The sequence below is a fragment of the Hemitrygon akajei genome, unplaced genomic scaffold, assembly GCF_048418815.1.
Source record: "Hemitrygon akajei unplaced genomic scaffold, sHemAka1.3 Scf000048, whole genome shotgun sequence".
In the NCBI taxonomy this organism is placed as follows: domain Eukaryota; kingdom Metazoa; phylum Chordata; class Chondrichthyes; order Myliobatiformes; family Dasyatidae; genus Hemitrygon; species Hemitrygon akajei.
Window position 1 is genome coordinate 2,213,713 of NW_027331934.1, and position 12,672 is coordinate 2,226,384.

The 12,672-nt window shown below is 46.8% G+C and overlaps 1 protein-coding gene across 1 annotated transcript in view; it reads right to left on the bottom strand.

The window, feature by feature from the left end:
- Positions 1 to 1,757: 1,757 nt before the first annotated feature.
- Positions 1,758 to 12,672, bottom strand: part of LOC140720886 (NACHT, LRR and PYD domains-containing protein 3-like) — a 31,479-nt gene continuing 20,564 nt past the window's right edge. The window contains exons 5-10 of the mRNA XM_073035733.1: positions 12,581 to 12,646; positions 4,610 to 6,377; positions 3,510 to 3,596; positions 3,184 to 3,354; positions 2,857 to 3,024; positions 1,758 to 2,706 (exon numbers count right to left, since the gene is read on the bottom strand). Coding sequence (XP_072891834.1) covers positions 2,619 to 2,706; positions 2,857 to 3,024; positions 3,184 to 3,354; positions 3,510 to 3,596; positions 4,610 to 6,377; positions 12,581 to 12,646 — 2,348 coding nt within the window. The 3' untranslated portion in view covers positions 1,758 to 2,618. The remainder of the gene's footprint in view (positions 2,707 to 2,856; positions 3,025 to 3,183; positions 3,355 to 3,509; positions 3,597 to 4,609; positions 6,378 to 12,580; positions 12,647 to 12,672) is intronic.

The following is a 12,672-nucleotide window of genomic DNA, read 5'->3' on the forward strand; positions in this document are numbered from 1 at the left end:
CACACACTCCCCGGGTCAGTCTCAGAGTGAAGCTCCCTCCACACCGTCCCATACACACTCCCGGTGTCAGTCTCAGAGTGAATCTCCCTCCACACCGTCCCATACACACTCCTGGTGTCAGTCTCAGAGTGAATCTCCCTCCACACGGTCCCTTACACACGCCTGGTGTCAGTCTCAGAGTGAATCTCCCTCCACACCGTCCCATACACGCTCCTGGTGTCAGTCTCAGAGTGAATCTCCCCCCACACCGTCCCATACACACACCTGTTGTCAGTCTCAGAGTGACTCTCCCTCCACAACGTCTCATACACACTCCCGGGTTCAGACACAGAGTGAATCTCCCTCCACACCGTCCCATCACACACTCCCCGGTTCAGTCTCAGAGTGAATCTCCCTCCACACCGTCCCATCACACACTCCCCGGGTCAGTCTCAGAGTGAAGCTCCCTCCACACCGTCCCATACACACTCCTGGTGTCAGTCTCAGAGTGAATCTCCCTCCACACCGTCCCATACACACTCCTGGTGTCAGGCTCAGAGTGAATCTCCCTCCACACCGTCCCATACACACTCCTGGTGTCAGTCTCAGAGTGAATCTCCCTCCACACCGTCCCATACACACTCCTGGTGTCAGTCTCAGAGTGAATCTCCCTCCACACCGTCCCATACACACTCCTGGTGTCAGTCTCAGAGTGAATCTCCCTCCACACCGTCCCATACACACTCCTGGTGTCAGTCTCAGAGTGAATCTCCCTCCACACCGTCCCATACACACTCCTGGTGTCAGTCTCAGAGTTAATCTTCCTCCACACCGTCCCATACACACTCCTGGTGTCAGCCTCAGAGTGAATCTCCCTCCACACCGTCCCATACACACTCCTGGTGTCAGCCTCAGAGTGAATCTCCCTCCACACCGTCGCATACACACTCCTGGTGTCAGTCTCAGAGTGAATCTCCCTCCACACCGTCCCATACACACTCCTGGTGTCAGAGTGAACTTCCCTCCACACCGTCCCCTACACACTCCTGGTGTCAGTCTCAGAGTGAATCTCCCTCCACACCGTCCCATACACACTCCTGGTGTCAGTCTCAGAGTGAATCTCCCTCCACACCGTCCCATACACACTCCTGGTGTCAGTCTCAGAGTGAATCTCCCTCCACACCGTCTCATACACACTCCTGGTGTCAGTCTCAGAGTGAATCTCCCTCCACACCGTCCCATACACACTCCTGGTGTCAGTCTCAGAGTGAATCTCCCTCCACACCGTCCCATCACACACTCCCCGGGTCAGACACAGAGAGAAGCTCCCTCAACACCGTCACATCACAAACACCAGGGGTCAGACGCAGAGTGAAGCTCCCTCCACACTCTCCCATCACACACTGCCCGTGTCAGACACAGAGAGAATCTACTTCAGTACCGTCCCAACACACTCCTGGAGTCAGATACAGAGCGAATATCCCTCCACACCATCACATCACACATTCCAATAGGTCTGTCACAGAGTGAACCTCCCTCCAAACCATCCCATACAGACTCCTGGGGACCGACAGAGAGTGTATCTCCCTCCACAATGTCCCATCACACACTCCCGGGCTCAGACACAGAGTGAAGCTCCCTCCACTCTATCTCATAAACATTCCCGGGGGCAGACACAGAGTGAATCTCCCTCCTGGACTACATCCCCTGGACTGATCTTAGGCAAATCTTTCCAGACCTCTATTTGACGGATGTGGTGTGAGTAAGGACCCATAAAATCAATAACTTCTTTATTTATTTCATCAGTGTTCGTGGGGAGGTACCATAAACAGGTAGTGACTCCACAAAGTGCTTTTGGAAGTAGGTACAGAGAAGATGTCAGGGGTAATTTTTTTACTCAAAGTGGTGAGTGCGTGAAATGGGCTGCTGGCAACAGTGGAGGCGGATACGATAGAGTCTTTTAAGAGACTCTTGTACACGTACATGGAGATCAGAAAATTGGAGGGGAATGGGTAACCCTAGGTAATTTCTTAGGTAAGGACATGTTCGGCTCAGCTCAGATGTAAATTAAACATTGTGAGCGCTGCTGACGTGCAGGAATAAATACACTTTCCCGATTCACTCACAGTCACACACAATTAACTGATCGGCGACAACAAGTGGCAGGCTGAAGAAACTGTCCCGTTTCTCACCCATTGATTATAAAATCTCAGTGCCGTGCCTGAGATCGCTGCACATCGAGAGTCAATGCCGAGGTGTCTGTTAATTTAACATCGTTACATCGGCCAGACTGCCGAATGCATCGTCCTCAGCCCAATCCTTAAAAAAAAGCATCCTCTCCTGGGATAATCCCATCCGGGGAACTCGGCCCCACCCACGGGGTCTTCCTGTCTGTGTAATTCCCGAGGTCGCACTTGTCGGAGCTCTTTACCCGGACTTAAACCGGAAGCAGAATCGCGGGACGTGAAGCGGTATTGCGTCACTGTGGAGCCATCTCTGACGTCACAGAGGGCCTGGCTGGAGCCAGCGTCCGTTGGGACGGTTGGAAATTAAAGGGGAGGGCGCCTATTAATGGGAGGGCAGAAATTCGGTCAAAATATCCCTATCCCGCGGGCTGTGATGTCGTCACATGCAGATGTTCACAGATCCACTCTCAGTCCGGGTCGAAGTTCCTTCAGAGACTCCACTTCCTTCTTCCATGTCTCACTGAACTGATTCCCACTCAGGCTGAAACAGATGGAGGATTAAAGTTTCAATAAATGGATTACACAATAGTGTCATTACAGGGGACTGAGGTTATGTTACAAGAACACCCACAAAAAAAATCAACAGAAAACCCGCGGATCCGCTGATATTAACATGAACACAAACACTCACACGATCCGCTCCAGACTCGGGAGGGTCAGTATGATGCGGCGGAGAGCGGGGACAGATCGGTCTGTGAGCGTGTTTGATGCCAAGCTCAGCTCCGTCAGTGATGGGTTTGTACTGAGAGCGGAGGCGAGATCCTCTGCACCAGAATCCGTGAGACCGACACTGTGCATCCTGCAGATGAGAGAGAGAGAGTGAGGGTGAAGGACACAGAGAGACAGGAGACAGTTTAAATCCCCAGTGTTTATCAGTAACACAATTACTAATCACATTAATGTTCAGTGTCAGACACCCTGTGACTGTAAACACAATCTCCCACAGTCTTGTACTTACCACAGTTCCTGTATTTTACACTTCGCGTCCCTCAGAGCCGCAGACACCAGTTTCACTCCTGAATCTGCCAGTTCATTACCGCTCAGGTTCAGCTCCGTCAGTGATGTGTTTCTACTGAGAGCGGAGGCGAGATCTTCGGCACCAGAATCTGTGAGACCGACGTAGTCCAGCCTGGAGATAAGAGAGAGTGAGGGTGAAGGATACAGAGAGATAGGAGATGATACAAATCCCCAGTGTTTATTATTAAAACAATTACTGATCACATTAATGTTCAGTGTCAGACACCCAGTGACTGTAAACACAATCTCCCACAGTCTGGTACTTACCCCAGTTTCTGTATTTTACACTCCGGGTTCCTCAAAGCAGCAGACACCAGTTTCACTCCTGAATCTTCCAGTTTATTATCCCCAAGTCTAAACACAAACAGACAAATTGATGAACAAAGTGATTCAAACCGCGGGTCTGAGGGAATTTCTCTCACTTGGGTATTTCAGGAAACATTAAACCCTTCAGTAAATCACTGATCGGAGTTCCCATCACTGTCAATGACTCTCACTAACCAGCTCCGGGGTATTCACCGAACCTCAGTGATTTAGTCCGTCGGTGTTACACTGTAAAGTCCCCAAATTCTGTCTCACTCCACGATGGTTAGAAAAGTGTTCGTGCCTTGAGAGGGTCGACGGGGCCAGAGCAGAAAGGGAGAAAGTTCCACAGTAAGGAAGAGATGTGTTTTGGAAAATATCCAGGGGAAATTGCGGAAAAGATCCTCAAAGGAGGGAGGGGGATGGGGAAGAGTGATCCCACAGGAGGAAGGAGGATAAGGTGAAGCGATCCAATCAGGAGGAAGGTAGATGTGATACAGAGATCCATTATGAGGGAAACACGAATCGACAAGACAATGAGGCAGAAATAGATCGCGCGGACGGGTGGGTCTAACTTGAGGACCACAATCCGGAGAAAAGAGATGAGGTCTGGGTATCTGGTAGTGAGCACAGTCACACAGGTGGACTGATGGTGATAGTCACACACGGGGAAGGGCAGGGGAGGACATTCACAATGGTATTTCTTTCCTTCTCACTGGGACAGTCTGCTGACGGTCTCTTGTCCCTCACCGGGAAGGGGATGTGAATTTCTGACCCACCTGCCGGAGTCAGTGTCGGTCTGGGTGTCAGTAACAGTGAGAAGGAACATTGTCAATGGACGTGTCACAGGCAGCGAGAAACACGGCCATTCCTGTGATTTACTACCATTAAACCAAAGGCCGTTGTTCACTGATCTGATGAATGTCTCCAACATTCCTTTACAAGCAATCACATGATTATCGACCAATCACAATTCTTCACAGTCTGAGTTACTAGAGTTTTACACAAATTCCTTTACACTGAAACAAAACAACAGAACAGTGTGAGAGTTAAAAACAAATTACCTCAAATCCTGGCACCTGTGCAGCCCGGGTCCCAGACGTCGGATTCCTTCACACTGAATGTGGCAGTACTCCAATTTGAGCTGTTTTACTGTTTCACAGAGTCCGATGGCATGAGACAGGACCGCGCAGTCAATCGGGGTCAGTGTCATTCCGCGGAATGAAAGTGTTTCCACAGATCCCAGTGCGTCCTGAGCCAGTCCACGATTCTGAGACTCAAACAGGTAGTGCAATGTGTTCAGGAGGCTCCTTTTACCAGCTTCATTCTCTGTGTTACCAGTCTGGCGTTTAACCTCTTCCTTCACCCAGTCAATCACCCGGCAGGTTGTTTCATGAGAAAATGGACCCAGAAACTCCTCCAGGCCCCGAGCTGTCATTGGGGAGGAGAGACCAGCAACAAAACGGAGAAATACCTCAAATTGCCCATCTGTCGTGTTGTGGGCTTCAGTGAGGAATATCAGGATATCCCCGGGATGTGGATTCAGGAATTGTGCGACTGCAGCTACAAACTCTTGGATGGTGAGGTGTGGGAATGTGTACACCACGCTCCGGGCCGAATCCTCTCTCTCCAAAAGCTCCATCAGGAACCCGGACAGGAACTGGGAAGGCTGCAGATTGTACTTGATCAAATCTCCATCTGTAAACACAATCTTCCTCTCGGACACTCCTCTGAAGGCCATCTGACCAACCCTGAGTAACACATCACGGGGGTTCTCAATCTCACGGCCGTGGTTTTTCAGGATGTTGTAAATATAGTAGGAGTATAGTTGGGTGATGGTCTTGGGAACTCGCTGCGGGTCCCTGACTCTTTGTGTGAAGAAGGGGCCCAGTGCCAGAGCGAGGATCCAGCAGTAGGAGGGGTTGTAGCTCATGGTGTACAGGATGTCGTTCTCCTCCACGTGTTTGAAAACTGCTGCCGCCACCGTCTCATCTTCAAAATGTCTGATGAAATATTCTTTCCGTTCCTTACCAACAAATCCCAGGATTTCAGCAAAGACACTGATCCGAGCCTTTTCCAATAAATGTAACGCAGTGGGTCGGGTGGTCACCAGCACTGAACACCCTGGGAGCAGCTTGCCCTGGATTAAACTGTACACAATGTCAGACACTTCAGACCACCACTCCGGATCTGGGCACTGGTGTTTGGGTTCTGTATCCCTCCGACTGTCTGCAAAATTGATTCTGTGTTTGAATTCATCCAAACCATCGAATATAAACAGCAATCCCTCTGGGTTGTTCCAGACCTCTCTCAGGATATTCCCAAAGTAAGGATATTGATCCAGAATCAGTTCCCTGAGGTTTATTCTACAGTTCATGGAGTTTAAATCTCGGAACTTGAAACTGAAGACAAACTGGAACTGTTGGTATATTTTCCCCGAGGCCCAGTCATAAACAATCTTTTGTACCATTGTTGTTTTCCCGATCCCCGGGACTCCAGCCACTGCTGCCGAACGTCCCGAAGTTGATCGGACAAAGAATCTTTTCATTGTTTCCCAAAAACTATTTGAGTAACTGCTCTGAAACAGGTGATCAATGCGGATTTTTTCCAGCTCTCCGCGGAGATGTTTCTGTCTCCACTCCTCCTGGTCTCTGCCTCTTGCTAGCAGCTCATGTTCCACCAGTCTCCGATCTCGAACAGTAGAAATGACCGTGAGTTCAGCGTATCGATCATCCAGCTGGAAAACCTTCACCTTTTCCCTCATCAGGATCGTGTTCACTCTCAGTTTTTCAGTCTCTGCCCGCAGAGTCTCCATGTGTTTCTGTCGAACATCTGAGGACGGAAAGAAATAGGTTGTCACTGACTGATCTGATGAACAACAAACACTCACGTATTCCAGCCCACAATGAAGAAACTTGTTGAAGACATTGTTTGGGCGAAATTAGGAGATCAGAAACAGAGTGTCTGAAATTGAACGTTGGCCCAGAAACATTTCTGATCTGATTCAGATCCGCTGTTAAAGGCTCCACTCTCCCCTCTGTTGGTAGTTTGCAGATTCCCCGGTGTTCCAGCGAGCACAAAGTGCACACGTGATTCTGGAGGGGAGAGTGTTGTGTGGAGCGGGTGGTTTCACTGCTTTCACTGCTCAGCTTTGGTTGAATTCTGCAACAGTGCAGACGGTAACACGGGGGGGAGGGGGTCAATGGGCAATTTACGTCATTTTACTTCTCTCATAACTGACCTGATCTTCTTGATAGTCCTTTCAGTTTAAGCTGTCAGTACTGAGCCACAGAGTTTCCTTTTCCAGGCTGTGCCAGTCATGGTATAACACAGCCTACACTACTCTACTGTCTCTTATTCTCTGAGGGACTGGGACATGAATGCAGGCAATAAGCACCCAGCACTCACTACAGTCTCCTCTGCTCCGAGGAGCTGGTAGATGAACTCAGAATTACACAACCACCACACGTCTGCAGTCTCCTCTGCTGCAGGAAACTTGTATATGAATTCAGGCAATCCTCTGATGTTGCCCGCAAGAGCAGGAAACTGAAGAGGATCGCAATAGCAATAGTGGACTCTGTCCTCCAGACTATAGATAGGCGTTTCTGTGGACAGAAAAAAAGAAACATTGGTGGTTCTTTTCCTCCCCGGTCCGAAATGTTCCTCGACACGTCCACAATATGCTGAGATGGGAGGTTACACAGCCAGAAGTCGTGACACTTATTGAACTGATGACATAGGAAGTAAAAAGGGACGGGGTCTGGAAAACAGAACATAGGGAGATAGGAAGGAAGCTGAGAAGCTGGAATTCAAACATAGTAATCACAGTATTTCTGTCTGTTCCACACGACAGTCGACATAGGAATGGAATTGCTGCGCGGGTCAGGGATTCTAGTTTTTGGAGAACTAGGACAACCTCTAGGATAGGCGTGCCCTGTACAAAATGGACGGGTTGCACGAATCGGAGTGGTACCAATATTCCTGCGGGAAGATTTACTGGAGCTGCTGGGAGTGTTTTAATTTGGCAGGGGGAAGGGAACCAGGATGATAGATCTGAGGATGAGATAACAGGCTTACAAGTAGATGATAGGTGTAACATGAATGTAAGGAAGGAGAAGCTCATGATTGGGTTGAAATGCAAACATAACGAAGTATTGAATTGTACCACAGAGGCAAAATTCATAAGGGCACAGATGCAGAACTGAAGGTGTTGTATTTAAATGCGGAACAAGGTGGCCGAACTCTTGGTGCAATTGGTCAGTGTGATGTTGTGGGCGTCACTGAGTCGTGGCTGAATGAAGGCCATTGATGGCACCACAATATTAAAGGACATGCTTTGTATCGAAAGGACAAGCAGGACGACTTAGGCGGCAGTGAGGCTCTGTTGGATCGTGATGGAGTTTCATCTTTAGAAAGACGTGATATGGAGTCAGAGAAAGTTTAATCTTTGTGAGCGGAGATACGAAGTTACAAGGGTGAGAAATACATAATCAGAATCATATATAGTCCACACAATAGTAGCGAAGAGGAGGGGTTGAGATTGAAAAGAGAGCTGGAAAAGGCATGTAATAGGAATGACACAATTGCAATGGGCGACTTCAATATACCAAGGGAAATAGGAAAATCAAGCATGTTGACTCGCAAGAGAGGGAATTTATTGAATGCCTATGAGATAGCTTTGCAGAGCAGCTTGTGCTTGAGACTACTCAGGGAAAGGCTATCTTAGATTTGTTGTTGTGTAATAACCCAGATATTAACAGAGAGCTTAATGCAAAGGAACTTTAGGAGGCAGTGAACAAAAATGATGGAATTCAAACCGCAATTTTAGAGGGATAAGCATAACCTACATGTGTCAGTATCGCAATGGAATAAAGCGAATTGCAGAGACATGAGAGAAGAGCTTTACCAGGTGGATTATAGAGGATGCTAATGGGAGTAACGGCAGAATATAGATTGCCGAACGTCCTGGGAATAGTTCACAAGGCGCAGCATAGATGTAGCCCACAGAGGAAGAAGTTTTTAAGCGGCAGAGCATAAAAGCCAAGGAAATGGCATACATGGTAGCAAAGGTGAGTGGAAGGTTGGATAAAATTAAACGTTTCAAAATCCAACATAAGGCAACTAATAAAAAGCTTTAAAAAGGGATAAGATGAATATATAAGGGCAATCAAGCCAATAATATAAAGCAGGATAATAAGCACTTTTTCAGTAATATAAAGAGTAAAAGGAAGTTGAGAGTTGATACTGGACCACTGGAAAATGATGTTGTTGAGATAGTACAGTAATTGGGAATAAACAAACTGCAGATAAAGGGTGTTTACATATGTTTTCACTGTGAAAGGCGCAAGCAGTGTGCAGTGGTGCTTAAGTGACAGTCAATAGGAGTGAGACCCATTACTATTAAAAAAGAAAAAAGCGCTTGGCATACGAAAAGGTCTTAAGATGGATAAGTCATCAGGGCAAGGTGGACTATATCCCAGAGACCTGAGAGAGATTGCCGGAGAGATAACAGATGATCGTAAATAACCACTTAAGTCTGACATGGTCCCGGAGGGACCGGAGTGGCGTGCAAATATCATTTCACTCTTTAAGAAGGGCGGGAGGCAAAAGAGGGAAATTATAGGCCTGTTAGCCAAACCTGATGGTTGTGAAAATGTTGGAGTCTCTTACTAACGTGGAGGTTTCGAGGTACCTGGAGACAAATGATAAAATAAGTCAAAGTCCGGCTGGTTTTGTGGACTGACTCCATAAGACTGTCAAAGCTGCTGCATATGTTGACACTGTGTTTAAGATAGCATACAGTGCATTGGCCTTCATCAGTCGTGGGATTGAGTTTAGAAGCCGAAAGGAAATGTTGCAGATATATAGGACCCTGGTCAGACTTAATTTGGAATACTCAGTTCTGGTAGCCTTACTACAGGAACGATGTTGAAACCATAGAACGCGTGCAGAGGAGATCAACAAGGATGCTGCCTGGATTGTGGACCATGGCTTATGAGAATAGATTATGTGAACTCGGCTTTTTCTTCTTGGAGTAACAGAGGATGAGAGGTGACATGATAGTGTATAAGGTGATGACAGGCATTAATCATGTGGATATTCAGAGGATTTTTGGCAGGGCTGAAATGGTTAGCATGAGAGGGCACCGTTTTAAAGTTCTTGGAAGTAGGTACAGAGGAGTTGTAAGGACTCAATTTATTACACAGAGAGTGGTGAGTGCGTGGAATGGGCTGCCGGCGACGGTGCTGGAGGTGAATAAGATAGGGTCTTTTAAGAGAGTCCTGGACAGGTACATGGAGTTCAGAAAAATAGTGGGCTATGGGTAACCCTGGGTACTTTCTCAGGTAGGGACATGTTCAACATAGATATGTGGGCCGAAAGGATGTATTATGCTGTAGGTTTTCTATGTTTCCTATGTTTCAATATGGACACAGACAATATACCCCCACCACATTTCTACTGTCTCCTCTGCTGCGAGGAGCTGGTACATGAACTCAGGCAATTCCCTGATGTTGATTCATGCTGTAATTTGAAACAGAGTATAAAAGTCGCTTCTATCAGTATTGCAGAACGAATTACAGGGGCGTGAGAGAGGAGCTTGCCCAGATGGATTAGGGAAGGATACTACCGGGGATTACAGCACAGTTGAGAGGGCTGGAAATTTTGAGAATGGTTCGCAAGGCGCAGGATAGATATGGTCCACATGGGAAGAAGTTCTCAAATGGCAGGGGTAGACAACCGTGACTGACAAAGGAAGTTTCGGACCGCATAACATAAAACTAAAGGGCATATCAGGTAGCAAAAATGAGCGGGAAGTTGGATGAAAGGAAACCTTTCAATAAACAACAAAAGGCAACGGATAAAGCGATAAGAATAGAAAAGATTAATTACGAGGCCAGACAAGCTAATGATAAACAGCACGTTAACTAACGTGTTTTTCAGTTATATAGAGTAAAAGGAAGTAAAATTGACAAGGGATCATTGAAAAATGATGTTGAAGTAGTAACGTGAGACAAGGAAATGGCAGATGAACCTAATAGGTACTCTGCATATGTCTTCACTGTGGAACACGCTAGCAGTGTGCAGTGGTTCGTGAGTGACAGGCAGGAGGTGTGAGTGTCATTGCTATTACAAAAGAAAAAGTGCTCGGCATACTGAACAGTCTTAAGGTGGATAAGTCACCTGGGCCAGATGGACTACATCCCAGAGTCCTGAAAGAGGTTACTGAAGAGTTAACGGATGCATTGGTAAAGAATCTTTCAAGAATCGCTTGATTCTGCCATTGTCTCAGAGGAGTGGAGGATTGCAAATGTGACTCCACTCTTTAAAAAGGGAGGAAGGACAAAGAAAGGGAATTATAGGCCAGATAGCAACATCACATTGGTTGGGAATTGTTGAAGTGTATTATTCAGTTTGAGGAGTCCAGGTTCTTGGAGACAAATGACAAAATAAGTCAAAGTCACCATGCTCTCTGTTACGCGAAATCTTGCATGACAAACCTGTTAAAGATCCTCGAGGTAGTAGCAAGCAGCGTGGACAAAGGATAGGCAGTGGATGCCAGTCAAGTGGATTTTCAGAAGGTATTTGATATGGTGCCACATATTATACTTATTTACAAGTTAGAATCCTATGATGTTACCGGAAAGATACTGGCAAGACGAACGGAATTGCTGACAGACAGGAGGCAGCGAATGGGAATAAAATGGACCATTTCTGCTTGGCTGTCGGTGACTAGTGGTTTTCCTCAGGGTCAGTATTGGGACCAATGCTTTTCACATTGATTGTCAGTAATTTAAAAAATGGCTTTGCGGATGATATGAAGATAGGTGTAGGTTTCGGTGTTGTTGAGGAAGATTGCAGCACGACACAGACAAATTGGAAAAGTAGGGAGAAATGTCAAAGGTGGAATACAGTACTGGAAAATGTATGGAAAGACCTTGTGGTAAAAGGAACAATAGAGCGGAACATTACCTACATCGGAAGAAGGTCTAAACATCAGAGGTACAGAGGTACTTAGGAGTCCTCGGGCAAGACTACCAGAAGGTTAATTTACTGGTCGAATCTGTGGTAAAGAAGGCAAATGCAATGTTGGCATTTATTTCAAGGGGAATCGAATGTAAAATCAAAAACAAGTAATGCTGAGTCTTTTCAGACACTCGTCAGACCGCACTTGAAGAGTCGTCAACAGTTTTGGGTCCCATATTTCAGAAAGGAAGTGTTATCACTGGAGAGGGTCCAGAGCATGTTCACGAAGATGATTGCAGGAATGAAAGGGTTACATTATTAGGAACATTTTGGCAACTTTGGGCAAAAGTGGAATTTAATAGAACACACGGGGATGTCCTTGAACCCTACCGCAAGATGAAAGGACAAGAACGGGTGGATGAGTAGAGGATATTTTCAATGGTGAGAGTACACAGAACTAAGGGGCACAGCATGAAAAGTGAGGGAGAGACACTTTAGAACAGAGGTAAGGAGGGATTTTTTTAACGAGTAGTGGTTCCTTAAAATGCTATGTTACAAACTGTAGTGGAGGCTAAGGCGGAAGGTCGTCGTTTTCTGATCAGTCAGGGCATCAAAGGATATGTTAGAAGGCAAGTGCATGAGGTTGAGTGGGATGCAGGATGAGCCATGATGGAATGGCGGAACAGACTCAGTGGGCTGAATGACCTAATGTTCCCGAATGTCTTCTGTTCTTATGGAGGAATCACAACAAATATCGGCTCCACTTTGGACCAGACGTGTGAGATTTCCTTTGCTGGAGTTGGATTTTCCAGTTGGAGAGGTCTGGCTCTAGTTTTGTCAAATCTCCTGATATTCAGTGAGGGGAATGTCAGTTTATAAAACCTATAGAGGCGTCTGGGACCCAAAATGTACCGTGTGTGGTGACAAATGCATTTTGGTTTCCTGTCTTCAGCCACGGCAACAAAAACCTGCCTCCCAGTTTCTGCCAGTGTAGAAACTTGCCTCTAAACACAGGTATTCAGACTGTCGTAACGAAATGAATATTTTGAGATTTCTGTTCCATCGCTTACCTTTCAGATGCGCGGGCAATTCATATAAACCCCGCTCGGTGTCCATGTAGGCGAACTGGCCGTCACCTGTTCAAACAGATTAACCTGCATTA